Source organism: Pterocles gutturalis, unplaced genomic scaffold, assembly GCF_000699245.1.
Source record: "Pterocles gutturalis isolate BGI_N339 unplaced genomic scaffold, ASM69924v1 scaffold38793, whole genome shotgun sequence".
Taxonomy (NCBI): domain Eukaryota; kingdom Metazoa; phylum Chordata; class Aves; order Pterocliformes; family Pteroclidae; genus Pterocles; species Pterocles gutturalis.
This window is the reverse complement of record NW_010119350.1, coordinates 13,634-32,648: the sequence shown is the minus strand read 5'-3', so window position 1 is coordinate 32,648 and position 19,015 is coordinate 13,634. Positions and strand designations below refer to the sequence as shown.

Sequence of the window (19,015 nt, the reverse complement as noted above, 5' to 3'; positions counted from 1 at the left end):
TTTTTTTTTTCTATCTCATATCTCGGTCATGCTTGAATATGACTGTAAATAATTAGATCAGTTCATGTGATGTTTGTTGTAATCAACTGGTAAGACCAGGTAGATGACTGGTCCTGACCCAGACGTACTGCATCCAATGTTACAACAACGAGTCACAATTAGTGTGAGCTGCAATAGAGGCATCTTGTCACCCACCTTGCTTGTTAAATGTTGTTCTATTGTTATTATTCTGCAACACAGAGCAACACCTCTGGCCCCATCATCCTGTGAGAATGAACTCACGGGTTGCATTTTTTTGGAAGCTGGAAGTTATTTAAGCTGAAAGGGTAAAGACAACAACAAAGGAAGGTGTTCTAAAAGATGAGGAAGAAGAAAAGCTAAGTTTGATGAGAGAGAAATAAGGCATATCCTGTCTCCCTCTGATTCTTGTCATATTGAGTAAAATTCTCTCTTCAGGATCCACCACTTTTAGGGGTGATGTGAGAAAAAGGCAGCTGCATGCAAAGGTGTGGGTTTTTCAGAGTTAATGGATGAGTATTAGGCTCATCCATGTCATCACTTTTACAGATTCTTGGTTTTTTTTTTTTTTTAAAGCTTACATTTCTGGCAGTACATGACTGTGGGAGAACTATACCTTTCATGGGAAAAAAGAGTCCTTCTGCCTTCCCTGATCATGAAGAAAATTTTGGAAACTTGATCCAGAGAGTCTCACCCAGGGAAAATGGTGAGAAGCCAAATAAGACACAAAACATAGTTTACTTTATATAAGTCTCCTGAGCTGCAAAGCAGAGTGGAAGGTTGCTCTATGTCTAGGAAAGGCCTGACTGCTACTTAAAATACCAAGTACCCTGAGCTGAACACAAACACAAGATGCATCCATCGGTGTGAAGAGAAGGATCTTCTCTCCATCCTTCACAGTGCTACAGTTCCTCAACTGTTCTCTTTCTGATAAAGTCAGACTTACAACATATTTTGGAGTGGCTTTCCCAGTTTTCCAAAGACTACTTTAGCCATGCCCCATTTGAAGATAAAATTTCTTAAGCGGTTCCATTAGGTCAACCATCTGCTAGCTGAACTAGCTACACAACCTCTTGGTTTGATATGTCTCCAGTAGATTCAGGCTTTTCTTCTCAGCACTGTTACATGTCAGCCCACTTTTTCACTTATACAGGTATTTCCCCGCGTATGTGCCTACACATCTTGATGAAATCCTGACTCAGTTTGTGGCAACTAGAGGTCTGTCTGACTTCAGTGAGAAAAAGATTTCTCCTACTGCATTTATTTTTGTATAATCTATAAAAAGATTATGAAGGTGGAAAGCAGGCATAAACAAACATTGTTCAGCAATTTGTTTCCATTCCAGCTTCACTGCAGTTCGGCAATACAAGATGTGATTATGCACACTACATATTTTATATTCTTCACCCAGTGCTTTCAGTCTCTGCAGTTCTTACTTTGGGTTTTCAGGAAGATGACTGATGTGTACACCATAACAGCAGTCTCTGAACGGGCCAGCTAGCAGCTGAAAGATCAAGATGGTGAATCAGAGCATTGCCATTTTCCCAATATTTCTTTTCTTGATTCTGTTTTTGCTGAAAGGCTCATTCATGCTCTCATTTTCTATTTTGTCAATGTAATATATTTCTCTAGGATCTACAGAAGTTTAGGCCACTGTATCTCATCTCATGTAAATACTCTAACTAGCACATCACTCATTTTTTCTCACTGTAAAGTAGCTGGAATCATCTCAGGTTCAAAATAGCCCTCCTGGATTTCATGGAAGTAAAGGCAGAGGACAGCAGTGGCAAGCTATAGCAGCTAACAGGACAAGGAGTCCCATATTCTCCCATACATGAGGGTGTCGGGGTGCTCACTACTCCTCTTCCAGCATATACTCCCACATACCAACCTTTACAGATGCAGTTCCAGTTCATCAGACACCTTGTTTGCATGTCTTGCTCACAGTCTTGTTGCTACATCTGTCTGCTTTTGCCTAACTCTTGGCTGCAAATGTTTTCCCTGTTGGTATTTAAATACATCTTTCCTACCTGCCTACTGCAGCATTAGGTGTCCAGCTTAACAAGGCAGTATGAGCAAAGTGGGGTAATGCCAGGGATAAATTGGCTCAGCATATACAATCAGAAGCTAAAACTATTTGCAGATCAGAAAGCTGCAGCAAGGGAATGCTCAGCAGGCCAAATGAGTTGGACTTTTGAGTTCGTATTTTCAGGTGTTTTCAGCTGGTGTGTCTTGGAAATCCGTGGATGTAGGTGACTTTCCATCGGCTTAGCCTGTGGCTGTGAGGCTACCAGGTGGTCTCCAGTTTGAAAAGAGTGAAAGGTAAACAAACAAACTGAAGTGGAGAAAGCTGAGCAGAGGACTTGGTGAAAAGCTAGTGGGAAGGCTGGAAACCAGGCTTGCATGGGTGGTGAGCAAGAATTTCAGTATGCTGGGTGTAGATACCTAATGCATACCTGCCTTTCAGCTACCCTCTGGCACTCCCTGTCTCAAGAAGTACAAAGGTTAGCTTTATAGCCAATGGAGGGAGATACACATCTCCACAAAGAAGTCTTGTTCGTCTTTCTTAGGGATCACAGACAGATGGACAGGATCTTCCTCAGAGGTCTGCAAAAGCGGACCATTGCTTGTGTATACTGTGGAAAGGTGGCACCCAAAATACAGTGTATGTTAAGTGCCTGAATGGGAAGGACTCAGTCTTAATCCACATTTGACAAGAGGGCTCAGAAGAGGTTGTTGAAGTGTTGCCAGCTTAGAGCTCGGGCAACTCCAGAAGGCACAAACATCAAAGATGAGTTGGCAACAACTCTTACTCATTTCTTGCTTCTTCCAGTTTTGCTCTTTCCATCACCTGCAGAAACAGTCCCATTACTTTCATCCTTTCACCCTAGTGCTTCCTGAGATATTTACCTTTTTTCCTCCTTTCAACTCTGCACCTTGCTTTATGTCCAACCATCTCAGGAACTGAGGAGGGAGGGGGAGGAAAAGCAGAAAACTAAGACCCGAGGACAGAAATTTTACAGGTCATCAGGAAAGAGATGTTATTTTATGATTCAGTGTTTATTTGTACTGCTGAGGGCTGGCTTTAGGGACTTAATGGAAATAGGCACTTTTTACCCTGCCATTCCTGCAGTCTTACTTCTGTTTTTCTCGTTTATGCACATTGTTGAGGGCATGGTTACTATATAGCTCCTTTAAGGCTAAAAGGTGACTTTTCAAGCTGCAGTTCCTGCAGAAAGGCTCATATGAAGCATTCCAGAGAGTTGATGCCTTTGAGGCACCAGAAGCTTTCCCACACTGTTCCGTATGCATAAGGAGAAATGACATTTGCTACTCCTGCCAGGGCTGGGCACTGGCAAGGGAACTAACCTGGCTGTATAGGCTCCTGGGCATGACAGCCAGGAAGGTATAGAGGAAGGAGAAGGCAGGAGAAAGCCCTGGGCTTTCTTTTCTTTGCCCTCCGCTTTCTGCATCTACTGTCCTCAAAACAGTGGGAATTGCTGCCTTGTTTGCTTCCTGGAGAGGAAGAGCACAAGACTCTGAATGGCAGCTCAAGGGAAGAAGCATCTAACCTGGACCTCACTTGTGAGCTGCTGGGGTGCACAAATCCAGACCAGGAGGGCTCAGGAGAGTGTCTGGTATGTCAGATCAAATGCGGTCTGTCCTGGAGAGAAGGGAAAAGGAGGACTAGATCCTGAATCTCTGGGTGACCTGCATGTGGGCTCTAAAGGCAAGCTGGAGGACTTTATTTTGCCATTGCAAGTTGAAGGACTTTATTTTGGCAATGCTCTGAGCAGGAGTGAGAAGTGCTTGGGGAACGTTTCTGACCTGGACATCTCCTTAGTGCCAATGGGAAGGATGGTACATTATCATCCTCTGACTCACAAAGGGCAAATGCTGGCCTGGGGCTGCAGGGTTTGGTGCTTCAGGGCCCGTTCAGAGACACTGATGCAGAAGTGAGCGGCGAGAGGGAGCCTGTGTTTTGTAATGTGGTTTATAAAGGAGCCTCCATAACACTAGAGGCTTTTGTCTTTTGACATTTTCGGCAATATTATGGGACATACTTCTAAAGCATGATGTATCTGTGCTTTTTAAAGGTTCTCCAAATAGTGCTTCCACTCATTTTCAACACACAAATGCAGAGTCTGCAAATGCACACAATATATCTGCATATCCCTTTTGCCTTTTTTTTTTTAAATTAATCTTTCTAGAGTTTTCTTGTATTTTATTTTTGCTAAAATGCTTATCGCTGATCAGAGATCTAGACATGATCACATTTGTTTTCTATTTCTGTTTTACAGTTCTTGCTATGACAGCGGTTACTTTCACTTCTGCAATGAATCAAAATTCATCTGAGGTTACATGTGTGTTTATCAGCCAGAAGAATGAAGGTTCAGAAACACCAGAGACACCTCTATATCCTAAGGTAATCAAACAGAAACAAATTGTTTATAAAATATTCCTGTCCATTCCAGAAATACCTTCCCAGAAGCTTACAACACCCGAAACCTTAAGGTTGTGGGGATGTCACAGTCAAAATAACCAGGGTTAGGCAAAATATTACTACAGAAGGTTAGAGGGAAATACATATCACAGTTCATACTTTGAAACTGTAAGTAGATAAGTACTAGTTTTCTCTAAAACTGATTTTTTAGTTGCTGCCTTGATGCTGTCTCACATCACCATGCCTGAATATTTCTGAATGTTGCTGGAAATGCATCAATGTAAAAAACTATGCGCCCGTAAGAGGGGATTGCCAAGGCCATGGTGTGCCACGGCTGCTGGGACTGATGGGGAAGCTGTAGCACCCTCTGTTCCCACCACCAAACCCCTAAGTCCCTGCCTGGTCTAAGCTTTGACTGAAACACTGAAGCTAGACAGGTAATCAAATATGATTTATTTTTCTTCTCTTCTCACTTGAAGTGGCAGAAGGCCAAGAAGAGGTTGTGTGCTACTAAATTATAAAGCAGCTGAGACCTGCGATTAAAATATTTCCTGAGAATTCCTGGGCAAATAAATCAGTAATTTGGATAACAAATGAAGGCATACCAGTCAAAGCTGTACTGTCCGTGTATCGGACAAAGCAGAATACGGCTGTTGTCTCTAGATACTTCTCAGATCAAGGGAAGGGACAAAGATGGAACAAAGAATGAGAAGAACCAACTAGCCAAGCACAGTGCGGGGCAGAGGGTGTGATGAATTCCATCCTTGCACAAACTTACACCGGATAAATTTCACCCACCAAAGTAAGGGAGACATACAGGGCTACTCTTCAGATGGAGCCATTTATTTGCCACCTTTGGCTGCAGCTAAGCTTAGAGGTGCATTAATCTGTTGGTGGCTTTCAGAATGACTGTGGAATATTCTCTTTCTGTTTGCGATTCTCCTTTAGCTGTACACAAGGGTAAGAAAATGAAAGGTGTAAAGGCACCCAGCCCAAACTTTCCTTGCCTAGTAAAGCCCCCAAGGAGCTGAGGAGCAGTCTAGCCAGATGATGCAATGGCAAGCAGTGGGATGCTAAAAAAAATATATGTATATTCTGGTTCTGCCTTCATGTTGAAGTCACAAATGGAAGGGTTGTATTATAGTTCCGTGTATTCCTATGGTTCTACATGAAAGGAAACAAAGATGAGAGTAGTCTATATCACTAAGGGAAATTATTGTGTTTCTGGCTAAAATTATTCTATGATGTCTGTCTAGACAACATTATTAACTAATTCAACAGGAATCCTGTAGTGTTTCCTCCTGCAGTAGAATTCAACATATTTATGAATAAGTTTGACAGAAGTGAAAAAAAAAAACCCAAACAAAATGAAGATATGATGAAGGTATTATTTCAGTATAATTTGTATTCATATTTGGGAATTATGAGGCATTATATTTTTATTAAAGCTTTTTCAGAAGAGCATCCTTTAAAAATATTTGAATGGAAAAAGAGCAAATAAAGCTAATTGCTAATAAATACGTAACAATCTGGCTTCTTGCATTGCAGATTTATAACATTTTAGAAGATCTTGGGTGTTATTTGAATTCTCAAGGAACAGAGAACATCTACGAACCAACTAAAAATGTGGAAGTCAATGTGTTTGAAAATATTGAATTAAGAGTGGTCATGAACATTTCAGAAATCATTTCATGCTTTTGGTTCTTTAAAGAGAGCAAAGCTTGTAAACCTTCATTGGACTCGGAGAATCGGTAAGTCAAGGGATGTACACGATCAAAGAACCTTTAAGAGATAATTTATTTTAGTATGCAAATGGAATATTTTCTGTGACTGTGCTTGTGTTTAATTTCATATTATACATTATTTTTTTTAAACTTTTAATCTTTCTTAACTGTTGTCACCTGGCAGCGTATTGTTGATTGTAATTTAGACCCATATACACATACGAATCTTAAAGCCAAGAATAGTTTGAAATAAGCTAATTCTTTTAATTTGTATAGCATCATGCATGAAGGTCTCCAGGGACATTCTGACATTGATCAATTTGAGCTTTGCAGTGCTCATGTGGAGCAAAATTGTGATTTTATAGTCAAAGAAACTGAGGCATGAAGAATTACATGACTTGTTAGGGTCACACTGCGGATCAGAAGCAAAAACAACAGCAGCATCCTAATGCTCATAGCCAAACCTGGGCTGGAACCTGAGGCTGGGTTAATGCCTCCCCTGCAAAACATGCGAGGTGGGACTGTATGTAAAGCATTTTCCTGTGGACCTCCCCAACTGTCCTAAGCTCTGGAAGTCCATCCTTCCCAATGCTCAGCGTGAAGCACGTGGTACCTGTGGTTATAAGTTCCTACACACTGCTTGTGTAAGATACATGGTGAAAACACTTCAGGTTGAAGGGCGCTGTGTAAATAATGTATACTAGTATCTCTGAAGAGTTTTTGCAACAGCCATAGAGCTGACATTTTATTGCATGTGCTGCGTATTACCTTCTAGGTAACAAATACAGCTTTACCTTCTGTTTTATAGGTATGTTACGTCTTTGGCTTTTTCACAAATAAAAGAAACACAAGCTGGAAAATACACCCTCTCGGTCATAAGTAAAACCGGCAATTACACAGTGGTTTTGCCTGTTCTCATCAGAAGTAAGTGTATCTCAGATGAAAGGGGTCACTTCATCAGTAGGTTCAAGGGGAGAGGCTCAAATTCAGTCTAGGCAACGAAGCTCTCACATGCTGCATTTGAAGCATCTTCCTATATTTGCATAGGACTTGGAGCTGTCTTCAGAGGCTGAAGTCAAAACCACAGACTGCGTGGGAGTCAGCTTTCGCTAGTCAGTAAACCATGCAAATGAACAAATAAAGATGTAAATGCATGGCAACTCTCTTCTCCCCTATGAGAAATTCTCCTCTGTGACAAAAGGGACAAGTCAAGAGTGTCTTTTGTGTAGTCTCAAAGCTCTTGGGCTAGATTTGTTCGCTTGCATCTTGACCTATTTATTTTCGGTGTTACTGGCTGGGCTGTTATCTGGACCAGATCAGGACATCCCTTTTATTTTCAGGTCTCTGGTGCTCGGAGGTCCTATTTTGTCCCACTCTGACACTTTTCCACCTGTGCCTGACACTGGGTCTCTTTGCACCTTTCGTAGCTTTGCCTTTCACAGTTCTTTGGGCAGTAAGAGGCACGACTCAGGGAAAGGGAAAGGCAAGGTCTATATTCTCAGTGCCAGCCTTTACTTGTTTACTGAGTTTTAGGGTAAAACACATCAGAAGTGCAGCTGCTCAGCACAGGGGTGCACAAGAAGCTGAGATTTTAACTGCTGTCTAATGGTCATGACAGAGCACATGCAAGGTGTGTCTTTTTGAAAGGCTCACAGTGGGAAGAGATTTGATTGAATTTTCTCAAGGATCACACAAGAGACATCTCAGATGCAAAGACAACAAAGTTCCACCTACTGTTTCTAAGTAGGAGTATCCAATAACAACTGAAAAAAAAATACCCACATTGACATGATTTTTTTAACAGAAGAGAAATACCATATTATTTTGTCTGGAAAGGGCTGAATTTAAAGATAAAATTTAAAAATGTAAAAGAATTTTCAAAGAAAAGAAGGTAAAACATCAATCCAAACAGCTAAAAGACTGACAAGCCCTTCAAGTATCATTACTTGCCTTGTTTATAATAAACTGTGACTAATCAACATTTTTTATTCCCTCTTTATTTGTTTTTAAAGTATTTCTCCTGTTTGACATTTTTTCTCAGGTGTCGGAAGTGTCACCTTCAGTCTCTCCTATTGCATGTCTCAGTTATAATTTTAACAGCTTCATTGAGGGGACAGGGTATTAAATCTTTAATTATAAATTACCTTCTCTACTATATCAATTAGGCTTTATAGGTAAAAAATGTTATTACATGTGCAAGCAAGCGTAGTTCAAACCAGTCTTGATACAGATCTTTTCCATATCAATTGCTTGGATTGCATTCTCTTTGCTCCTGTGAATTAATGTAATAATTACATCTCTCATAAAATCCTCCAGGCTAGATGTGAATCCTTCAACTGAGATGTGAATCTCTATAGGTGAAAAAACCTTGTAGGCCAAGCTTATAAGAGATAAATTAAGAAATAAATTTTTAAAATTAAAGTATTAGTTTCACATTAGCATGTCACCTTGCAGGCAATGGAACTATGACTCTAAAGAAAATTTTGTTCTTGTGGGTGGAAGCTGTAATTTCATTATAAGATGACCTAAAACCAGACTTTGTGCTTTTCATTTTGAGTCAAATCTTTAGCAGCTTTAATACATTAAATTTTTGTGCTTAGTCCAAGTTTCAGCCTGATGAGTTCAGGTGACCTGTCGAGGAACCTTTTCTCCTCTAGGTTACAGATATAGGCTAGAGAAGTCTGCTGGTTATCAGAAGTCATTATCACCCATTGTTTTTCCATCGTGTATCTGATCTGACTGAGTAGCGTGCAATGATCCCATTTTGTGTAGAGACTTTGTAGTCTCAACAGATACTCCACCAAAGGGCTTGGGATGTGATTTTGAAAGGTATTTGTGCTCCTACCCAGTGAGATGAATAGCAACCACAGCAAATTAACACCTTTCAGTATCAGTCTCGGGATTGTCCTCTAGTGTATAGAGCCTGGCCTTTGATAGGGGGAAGCTGTGCATTTAGCAATCAAGGCTGAAAAGCTTGTGAAACCAACCCATAGTATCCCTAGGGCAGATCATTTTCTGTTCCCTCAGAGTCGAAACCTCCTGAAACAAATTACAGCCCTGTAACTTCATGTACTATGAAATGAGCAAAACACTGTTTCATAATGATTTCAGCATTCTGAAATATGTGCATGATTTTTAACAGAGAAACCAGGCAAACCCTATTTCAGGAAAAGGGAAAAGTTGGATGCTATTGAGTGCATATCTGAGAGCTACCCCCAGCCATCTGTGGAGTGGATATTTTGCAAAACACCTGAAAAGAGGTATGGTGTATATGCATGTTAAATCTCTAGACTGAAAGTTTACCATCTTCTGAAGAAGAAGGGGGAGGCTTTGCACTGTGTGGCGTGCCTAGTGAACTGGGGAGATAACTGAAGAAGAGCCTTTGTTTGTCAGATTTTTTGGAGATGGGCCCTGACGGGTTGCACATCCACATGCTGGTTGAAAATTTGTGTCAGCATGATCCACTTTTGGATTGCTGCAGCACATTTTTATTAGAAATTTTGGCTGTTGTGCTCTTTTGGAAACTTTCAATTCTTTGCTCGAAAACAGTTATTCCAGATTCTACTCTTTTGATGTTACCAGAGCAAATCAAAAGTATCTAATTTCCCTCTAGTTTTTCACATTTTTTGGAAAGGTAAATGCATTGGAGCTGGGAAAATGTTACAAGGGATCATAATTTTCGAAGCTATTTTTTTTCTATTCTATTCTATTCTATTCTATTCTATTCTATTAACATATAAAGTTGATTCTGTTAAGAGTGGTAATAACACCTTTGTCTGCAGCATGGCAGTTTGGGATCTGGGTCTCATAATGGTCACTGGATTTGCAGCAGCTCCCACCACCAGGAATTCAGAGATGTGGTGTGAAAGCTCCAGCTCTATGATGTCACTCTTCATCTGGATTTTAGTCACAGCATTACTTGTCTGTGAGCCAATTTGAGCATATTCAGGTCATTTCAGCTCATGTTTCTGCCTAGGCTGTGAGATTTTTATTTTCTTATCTTCACCTTTCGTAGTTCCTTTTTATTCAGCTATGTAAGATCCAGTTTTCCCACTATTGTTTGCATATTCTCATGGCTTGGAGATTTATCAGATTTATTTGCTTGAGGTTAACCAAATGAGCCAATGAATAATTGTGCTTGTAATTGCAGTTGCCCTCATAAAATGCATGAAGACACTGGGGAAACAGGTGTCATACAGAAGGTACAACATGAATTATTTCAAACTTATGTATGGTGCTGTGCAGTTAATGACCTGGGCAGAGAATGCACCAGCCTCTTTACAATAGGTAACTTCCCTCTAAGGTTTACTCACATGAGAGCTGGATTCTGTTGCTGAAGTTAGCTGCACTACTCACCTGAGTATGCTTTCTGGGCTAAGCTACTTGTTTGTATTCACTGGACCAAATCTAACAGTAGATACGGTTGCTCTGTCTCATGTTTAAACCCTAAATTCTAATAGCTATTTGTGGTCTCTGTAAAAAATGTCCTGCCCTTCTACATTTTCTAAACATCTGTTATCTTTTTCTGCATGCTTTTAGGACTGTGTTGCAGTGAAATGCTCTTCAAAGTGCCCTTAAATAGATAAGTTTACAAATAAGCATAAATAAATATATAAATTCAGGTGTGTTTGTCTCATTTTTTTAAAATAAACCTAGCCTGAGCTAAACTCTGTGATGAACTGTGGCCTATAGACATCTTGTAAATTATGACAAAATGTGGTTTGAGGGGTCTAAATTAATAAATTTTATGGATTTCATGATTAATGGGTAATTTATCCAAATTCTAATTATCATTACAGTATAATAATGGATGCCTGTACAGTATTAGAAGAAAAAATATTGATCTAAATAAGCATTTTTCCAGGCAAAGTGACAGTTGTTGTTTCAGTGATAATGTTTTGATTTTGTAGATTTAAATGAAAGACAAGCACCTTTATCTGAATTACTTCTTAAAGTTGGGGAACCGTTGCTGATCAGATGCAGAGCTGTTTATCGTAATTATAAATTTGGAATAAAATTATCTTTTGAAAACAAAGAATTTGAGCAGGTAAGAAGAGAGGGCATATTTTAAAATAGGTAATTTTGGGCACTATCAACTGATTAAATGGGAATCTTTGTTGAAAACTAGGATCGCCAGTTTGAAGGATTAGAATATCAAACAGACCACTCGGCAATTCGGATCCAGTATGTGTTTGCTTCAGCAGCAGGAAGAAGCGATAGTGGACATTATACCTGTTCTTCTACAGTTCATCCGAACCAAACTGCTTTGGTTACAGTTTTAGGTAATTCCAACCCCTGGTGTTAATTTTGTCCCTTGGTTGGTAGTTTTCCTTTGTTTTCCATGCGGCAGTTCTTTGCTTACAGATATGCAGTGTATGTTTAGTAGTTCCTTTTCTAAGGAAAAATTCTGTTTGCACTTACTGGCAGTCCAAGAAAGCCAAGAGATTAATCTGAACTGAATCTTCTGGTAACTGAAGATAATAAACCCTTTCTTTGTATTGCCTTTCAAATAATTCCTATTAAAGACAGTGCTTTTAGAAGTGAAATGAAAGGGCACTGTTTGGAGGTCTAGTCTACATGATTGTTTCAGTGGTATCTCTAAAAACACAGGCTGAATCATCTCGTTGTTGGTGACTCTCAGCCAGTGTGCCTCATAGTGGCTTTTTGTGGGAACACTAAGCTATAGGGTCCCCTGGGGACTATGTCTCAGGCTTCCTGGGCAGGGGAGAGTAGTGTAGTTGTTAGCCCATCTCTGTGTCACCAGCTCAGATGTAGGCAGCTGCAGAGCAGATACAAACAAGTAGAGGTAAAGCACTGCAGAAAACACCATTTTTGGAGCTGATCAAGAATATGAAATGCGTGCCCTGCCCCAACTGTTCAGCTGTTCATGCTCCATGTAAAAGTTTGACCAGACCCTGGAACAACCAGTGACTGGTCTCAACTAATGTGAGACAGAAATGTCCTGCTGTGACTCCAGTATGGATTTTGAAAAGATGCAGCCATGCATTTTGAAAAGATGCAGCCTCCTCCTCACCACTTGCTCCCACTGCATCTCCCTTCACTTACATACAGCACCTCCACCCCACTTTTGCTCCACCATTGAAGCGAGGGAGGAGAGGCAGAGCTTCTCATGGCCCCTGCTCTGCTGTTTTGTGTAGTCCCTGCAGGTGCTCCTTGCTCTTATACAGAAAAAAAAAAAAAAAAAAAAAAAAAAATTGAAAATCTGTACCAAGTCTGACCTGGGTCCACCAGGAAGTCATCAAACGGTTGGAAGGCTCTTGGAGGTAGGGTCCCCCACTCAAAACCCAGGACACATGAGAAACAACTGTTTCCTCTTTGGGCAACAGAGTGACTGACAAGTGGCCATTTGAGTTTGCCGATTTTTTTTATGGGAAAGTAAATCTGGAGAAGAATTTTAGCGTCAAACCCTGTGGAACTGGTAGCAGAAAATAAATTAAAACTTTTGTGTTAAGAATGTAAGCCCAGAGAGATGATGAATGAGGAGTGCTGGCAGAGCTGGCAAACTGCCATGCAGAAGTGCTGCTGCAGCTGTGATGGATCTGAAGGAAAACCTGAAACTAAAGAGACAACTGCTCCAGTGTTACTGTTTGTTCTGCCTGTCCTTGCTTTCCAGGCACTGAAGGGAACCATCCTTCTAACACCAAGCTGCACAAGGCCTGAAAATTTAAAAAAGTGAAAGCATATCAAAGGAAACCTCACTCTATTTAAGCAACATGTTGACTTAAAAGACAGCAATGTTGAAGTTAGTCCAGAACAGCCTCAATTGCAAACCTTGCTTCTCAGACGGAAATAATATACAAATAGGCATAAGTCTGGAAATAAGGCATAAAAAAGGAAAGCTGTAGTTAAGACCGTGCCGCTGTAGTAGGCACTGGGAGTTTCCTGACTGGCATGCCTGGAGTTGGAGTCTGTAGCCCTGAGAACAAGGCAGTCTGAAACACTCACCACGAATTTGTCTTTAGATGTAGTTGCTCTCAGAGTTTACAACACCTAAGCAAGGAATGCTAGGAAGTGAGAATACTTACCCCAGTCTCTTCAGAAATTACTTTCCCAGTGCAATATCCTCTTTTCAGCTTCTGCCTACCGCTGAGCAGGAAGTTCTGTCATCATTTACAAGAACCATGTACGATACCTGCACATTTTTTCTACTCACATCTTTTTAGTAAACAGGAAGGTAGGGGTGAGGGGGTAGTATAGAGGTAGGGCAAGGTCCTCTTCTTTCTTAGTACTGGTGCCTGGTTCAGAAATAGTGGCTGCTTGGATCCATAAACTATCAGGTGTGAGTCTGTGTCACATTAACACAGGAAGGCTGTATTTCTGAGTGGGGTATTTTTTGGCTGAGCTACATGAAGCTTCCATGATTGTCTGTACCCTCCTTAATGCCCCTTACACCAACAAAACTTCTAAGGGCTCATTGGCTTGGTGATGAAAAAAATCTGTTAGTTTACTTACATGGTGGATTAAATTGGAGGGATGTTGTCATACCTAGGTAACAGTCACGCTTCTCTCTCCAGGGTTACACGGGGACATCCTGTGCTTCTGATCCACACTGGCTTTTATCCCAATGTATTAATGACAACCATTGTTGCTGTGAATTTGTGCTAGCATGCCACGTTCAATTTCAGCAGTCATACAGATTTCACTCAGTGGTCCGTGTCCTGCCTTTAAACCACCACTGTGCATGAGTCAGCACCCATAGCTACACTGGGAGTGATCATGATGTCACTTCACCAAGAGAAAACTGATTCGGTTGGCACATACTGCATTGCCTGGGGAGCCTGCCTAGCATAACTGCATTGATGAGTAGCCTTCTAATCTCTAATAATGCTTTGCAGCCAGTCAGCTCTGGTTTGCTCTTTGCTAATTGATCCTTCACCATCTTATCTCATCTGTGTAGCTGGTGAGGTCAGGCAGGGTGGTTAGGCCACTTTAAACCACAACAGAGATCATGCCAACAGCTGCAGCTGCAAGGCTCTTTGTTTCTGCAGTTCTGATGCTCATTTTCCACCAGTGTTGAATAAAGAATTTTTAGCACCACACAATCTTGATTCAGGAATATGCAAGCTATTTTGCAACACATGTTGGGTTTGAAGCAGCAAATAAAAAAATACAATAAACACAGAGACATGAAAGCTTTGATTACAGTCTCAGTAATTTTTTCTCACCTCTCTGTCATTACTGAATAATCATGTTCACTGGCAGAAATATTCTTAAATCTGCCAAAAAATGATAAGCCAAGAAATAATGTGCTATTTTCTTTCTTCTTCAAGAAAGAAACTACTTTTTCTGAGTTATTTTCCAGAGAAATGACATATGCTACTTCAAGGTCCCTCTCTGCACTCTGGAGAAAGCCTTTACTCTTGACTGGTTGTGTTGTTAACAGTACACACACGGATGACCTTCTGCCTGTAAGGATGAGATCCAAAAGGTCCAACTTATAAAACCAATAAGCATTTAATATCAAAAAGTAGGAGAACAGTCATGAAATTAATTGCTTCTTGTTTTAAAATACTGAAATATTTGTGGCTTATATGGGAGTTTCCAGATAGCATTTTTTAAACCAGTAAGCTAGACAGAGATAAAACATGCCAAGCATAATATAGGGTTACAACCAGAAGAAAAACACTCAGAAGGAAAAACCCAGTCCAGCAATATTTCTGCAATGTAGTTTTCCACCATGCGGCTGGTTAAACACACTTGCATGAGTTTCCCAGAGGTTGTAGAGTGTACTTGCTTGGAGGTACCCAAACTGAACTGGATGTGGCTCTGGGCAAGCTCATCTAGTTGGACCTGCTCTGAGCAGGAGCTGAACTAGACATCTCCAGAGATCCCTTCCAATGTATGTGATTCTGTGATTTTTACAGAGCTGGTCCTAGCCCCACTGATGCCTTCAGGACAGCCTCCTCCCACATGTCTGCTGTTCAGTCTCTTTGGGTGGGATTCTTTTCACTTCATGAGACATCTAGCCCCACAATGACTTTGGTTCCTTCAGAAGTCAGTGTCAAGAAACAGATATTTCTATAAGCAATTCATTACATATTTATTATCTTCTATTTTAGAATGGGATACATCTGGACATGCTTGTCTCATTCCACTGAGTTTATCAGAGGTCCAAACAAGCAGCTTAGGTGGGTCAGTGAACTTCAGACAGCTCCAACAGGTGAAACTAATCTCATTCTAGCAGGGCAAGTACCAGTGGCTCATGGTTCATGCACATCTTCAAATTACTTTTTCATGTTACTATTGTCTTGCATCAAATATGTCTAATTTAGATGGAGAAATAAAGGAGCAGCTACAAAACTCATTTCAAAACTCTTCAGCTCATTTTAGGGAAGGAGAAACAACTACTATCAACATCTGATTATGCTGGTGATGCCACCTGGCTTTGTTCCCTGAACACACACCTAAAGCTAAATAAATAATGGTGTTGTTGGCCTTGTGGCTCTGTAGGACAGTTGGGGGAGAAATGTCAGAGTATTTTGGAAGGGCTCTGGTCTGACCAAATATGCAGCTTCAACAGGCTGAGATAATTTGTCTGCAGCTGAACACAGTGACATCGTTTCAATACTATTTTGAAGCATTATCTCATTTTGATTAATAGGATGCCTTTTGTGATGTAACATGGTTCTTTTTTTTGCTTGTGATAACCAAAATGGAAAACATACAGATGTCAAAATTCCTTTATTAAGCAATCCAGTCTTTGTAATATCATATCTTTTTTTTTTTTTTTTCCAGAAAAGGGTTTCATAAATATAACTGACTCCGAAGAAGATTTTGAAATTGGTGAGGAAGAGTTTTGCTTTGAAGTTAACTTTACAGCATATCCACCAGTTAGATGCATGTGGCTATTTTCTCAAAAAACATTTCCATGTAAGCAAAGTTACAGTATGGATGGACGCAGGTACTTGAATATTTTGCAATCATTTGATATAATAATGTTTCTTCTTTATATCTCGTTTGGAGTGCTTACTGTCCATATTTTATACTCTCTTTGTGTTTTTAAAATGTGGATGTGCCACGTGATGAAGCCGTGTTAACAAAAGGCACTCAAACATTATTCTGGCTTTCAACAGCCATTTCTGTAGGTAACTTCTAGGATCACTTTATTCTCCATGTTATAATAAACCCTTTGGTAAGTTATGCATCTAGCACCCCTTTAGTTTATGTGCATTTTGCCATTCCCTTTCTCTCTGTCATCATTTCTGTCATAGATCTGTTGCAGTTTCTGTACTGGATCACAAGTTCTACATGTTCCACTTTTGTCATTCTGTTCTTGATGATGTTCCCAGAGTCTTGCAAACTGCTCAAATCAAATCCAGGGCCTGTAGTTTCCTGGGCCGCCATTAGATCTGTTTTGGTTCTGCCTGTGCTACAGAAACATACCGTTCTGTTCGTTAGCCAGGTCATGTATTCTTCTGCTGCTGCAAAACATGTTTTAAATAAACCTGTTAGTTATCTACCTTTTCTGTTATTTCCTACAATGAAGTTCTGGCATGAATCCTGTTTAAGGCTAATGTTTTCTCCATTCCCTAGGCTTTCTAATTTCTTGATAACATTATCTAATTTCCTTCAGAGTTTCTTTTAGAGTAGACCCATGGCTTTCAAGGTAACAGCTCTTATTCACCTCAGTTAAAATAAAGCCAAGCTACTGTTTTCCAATTTTTAGCTTTAAAACTAAGCAGGACCTAGGCGGGAGTTAATGTGCCTGCATTGGTTTCTTCTCATATTCAGAAAACTTCTCTTAGCATCTACATAAAACTGTGTCACAGCCTTGATTACACTTTTTGTGATTTCTTTCCTTAGTATTCTGGTACTCTAATTTTTATCTGCTAGCTTGCCAAGTCATCTTTGCAACAGACTGGCCTTTTTATCTGCATCAGATGGTGTATTGGAGTCAGACCTTCACAGAGTTCAGAGACAGCTCAGTTCAGATTAGTAAATTGTCATCTCCTGGCAATGGCCACAGGAACTCTGTCCCTGCTGATAAAGTGAGGGCTGCCAGCAAACTTTGATAGTGTTGGGTGGGTGCTGGTGACTAATCTGCAATGCCTGACATGGGCTAGGCAGATCTGTTCTTTGTGGTCAAGATTGATTTTGGAAATGAGGTCTCAGGGGACAGCCATGAGCATTTGCTCATCCTTGTCCAGTAGGTACCTCCCTCCAGCTGATAAAGCCGAGCTGATTTGCTTTGCAGCTGGTATGGACCTCTTCTCACTGCTTGTAGAAGCAGGAGTCAGTTTTGCTCGGATGATTGACAGCTGGTGTAAATTCAATCCAGATAAGAAGAAGGTGCTGCAGACTGAGCCAACAATAACAATTTTGAGAACTCTTGAAATAGCTTAGGTAACCCTCGTTAATCGGTAAGGTGCAGCTGCTGATGGCCTGGGATTTATGAGTCACTTCAGATAGCCTTTGCAGCACAGAAGTTGCGGTTGCTGAGTGCTGATCACCACCTGTGGGACAGGGGAAAATCCAGCCCGTGTCCCTGCAGCAGCGCGTCTTGGTCTGGCTGTGCTGGCCGTGGCTGCCTCATCATCCCAGGCACCGCTGGAGCTTGGCCTGGAGGCCAACAGATAACTCAGCCATCCATCTGACCAAGTTGTTGATTAAATATTTTATTTTCTTTTAAAGATAATTTTAGGTAGTTATACTTTGCATTTATTTATCGTCGTATTTATTTTATGAAAAAATATAATTGAGGGAAAATTTGGTGATTATTTCATCTAACAAGTACATTCTTCTGTACAAACATCCCCCACAGCTATCCAGTTTTCATTGAATACTAGCATTGGGTAGGCAGGCCTTGCCTGAGGAAAAAGAGTAGGGGTAGATATTCTATTCAGTTTGAAGTCCCCAGAAGCAGCAAAGGACAGGGAACTCAGGAGATTCTGCCTACAAGATGTAGCACCACAGATTTCAATGTGGTTTTTAAAGCAGAAGGCTTCTTGAAACAAAACAGAAAAGGTCATCACATACCTTGACAAATTGTGAGCCTAACTTTGCATATTTCAGACGACTTGTGTGTAATCCCATCTCCCAACACTTCTACTTTATTCCTTTCATATCCTTTTTCATTTCCTGTTTTTCTTTTTTTAATTTCTGCCATTTCCTTATCAAATTCCTCCTCCTGATCATATTAAATTTTATTAATTAACTCTGTCCCTGTCTTTAGTTTTTAATTTCAAGTCCCAAGGATTCATCTCTCCCATCAGTGCCCTTACATGTTTTCAGATTCCTTCAGCATTTCCATTTTCTATTTGCTTTTGTTGTCTCTCTGTTTTAGTACACTGCAGATTTTCACTTCCCTCCTAAGAGCAAATGAGTTTTCATATACAGAATGACCTCTGTTAAATTTATAATGTTTATCTCACGTCCCCTTATGTTTTCATAGTATCAAAGACACTCTCTTAAAATTACTTTCTCATTATTTCAATAGGTTTTAATCCTTCAGACCTAGGATTTCAAAAGCAAATGGATTGTGGTTTCTCCTGCCTTCAGTATCCATTTTGAGGCAGCTTTAAAGGGGTCTGATTTTAAAAATCCCTGAGTTCAGGGACGTCTTTAAGGCCATTTCAGATGAAGACATGCAAAAGTCAATAACTGTATGGAGGTGTTGCCTTAGGCAGAAGGCAAAATTGCCAGTGGCTTCAATGTGAGTTTTGTTGCTTTACAATTGCCAGGTAATACCTGGTGTTTTAGTTCATTTGTATGTATCTTGCTTAATGAGAAACACCCTGGGTTTAGTTATTTAGATTTCTTGTTCCAAGCTAATTACTGCTTTCTTTTTGCAAATTGCTGGTATGTGCTG

The 19,015-nt window shown here is 40.3% G+C and overlaps 1 protein-coding gene across 1 annotated transcript in view; it reads left to right on the top strand.

Moving 5' to 3' along the window:
- Positions 1-833: 833 nt before the first annotated feature.
- FLT3 (fms-related tyrosine kinase 3) overlaps positions 834-19,015 on the top strand; it is a gene marked incomplete at both ends in the record, with an annotated part of 31,801 nt that continues 13,619 nt past the window's right edge. Inside the window, 9 exons of the mRNA XM_010076554.1 lie at positions 834-843; positions 4,320-4,444; positions 6,011-6,213; positions 6,995-7,110; positions 9,329-9,446; positions 10,337-10,473; positions 11,097-11,233; positions 11,315-11,468; positions 15,943-16,108. Coding sequence (XP_010074856.1) covers positions 834-843; positions 4,320-4,444; positions 6,011-6,213; positions 6,995-7,110; positions 9,329-9,446; positions 10,337-10,473; positions 11,097-11,233; positions 11,315-11,468; positions 15,943-16,108 — 1,166 coding nt within the window. The remainder of the gene's footprint in view (positions 844-4,319; positions 4,445-6,010; positions 6,214-6,994; positions 7,111-9,328; positions 9,447-10,336; positions 10,474-11,096; positions 11,234-11,314; positions 11,469-15,942; positions 16,109-19,015) is intronic.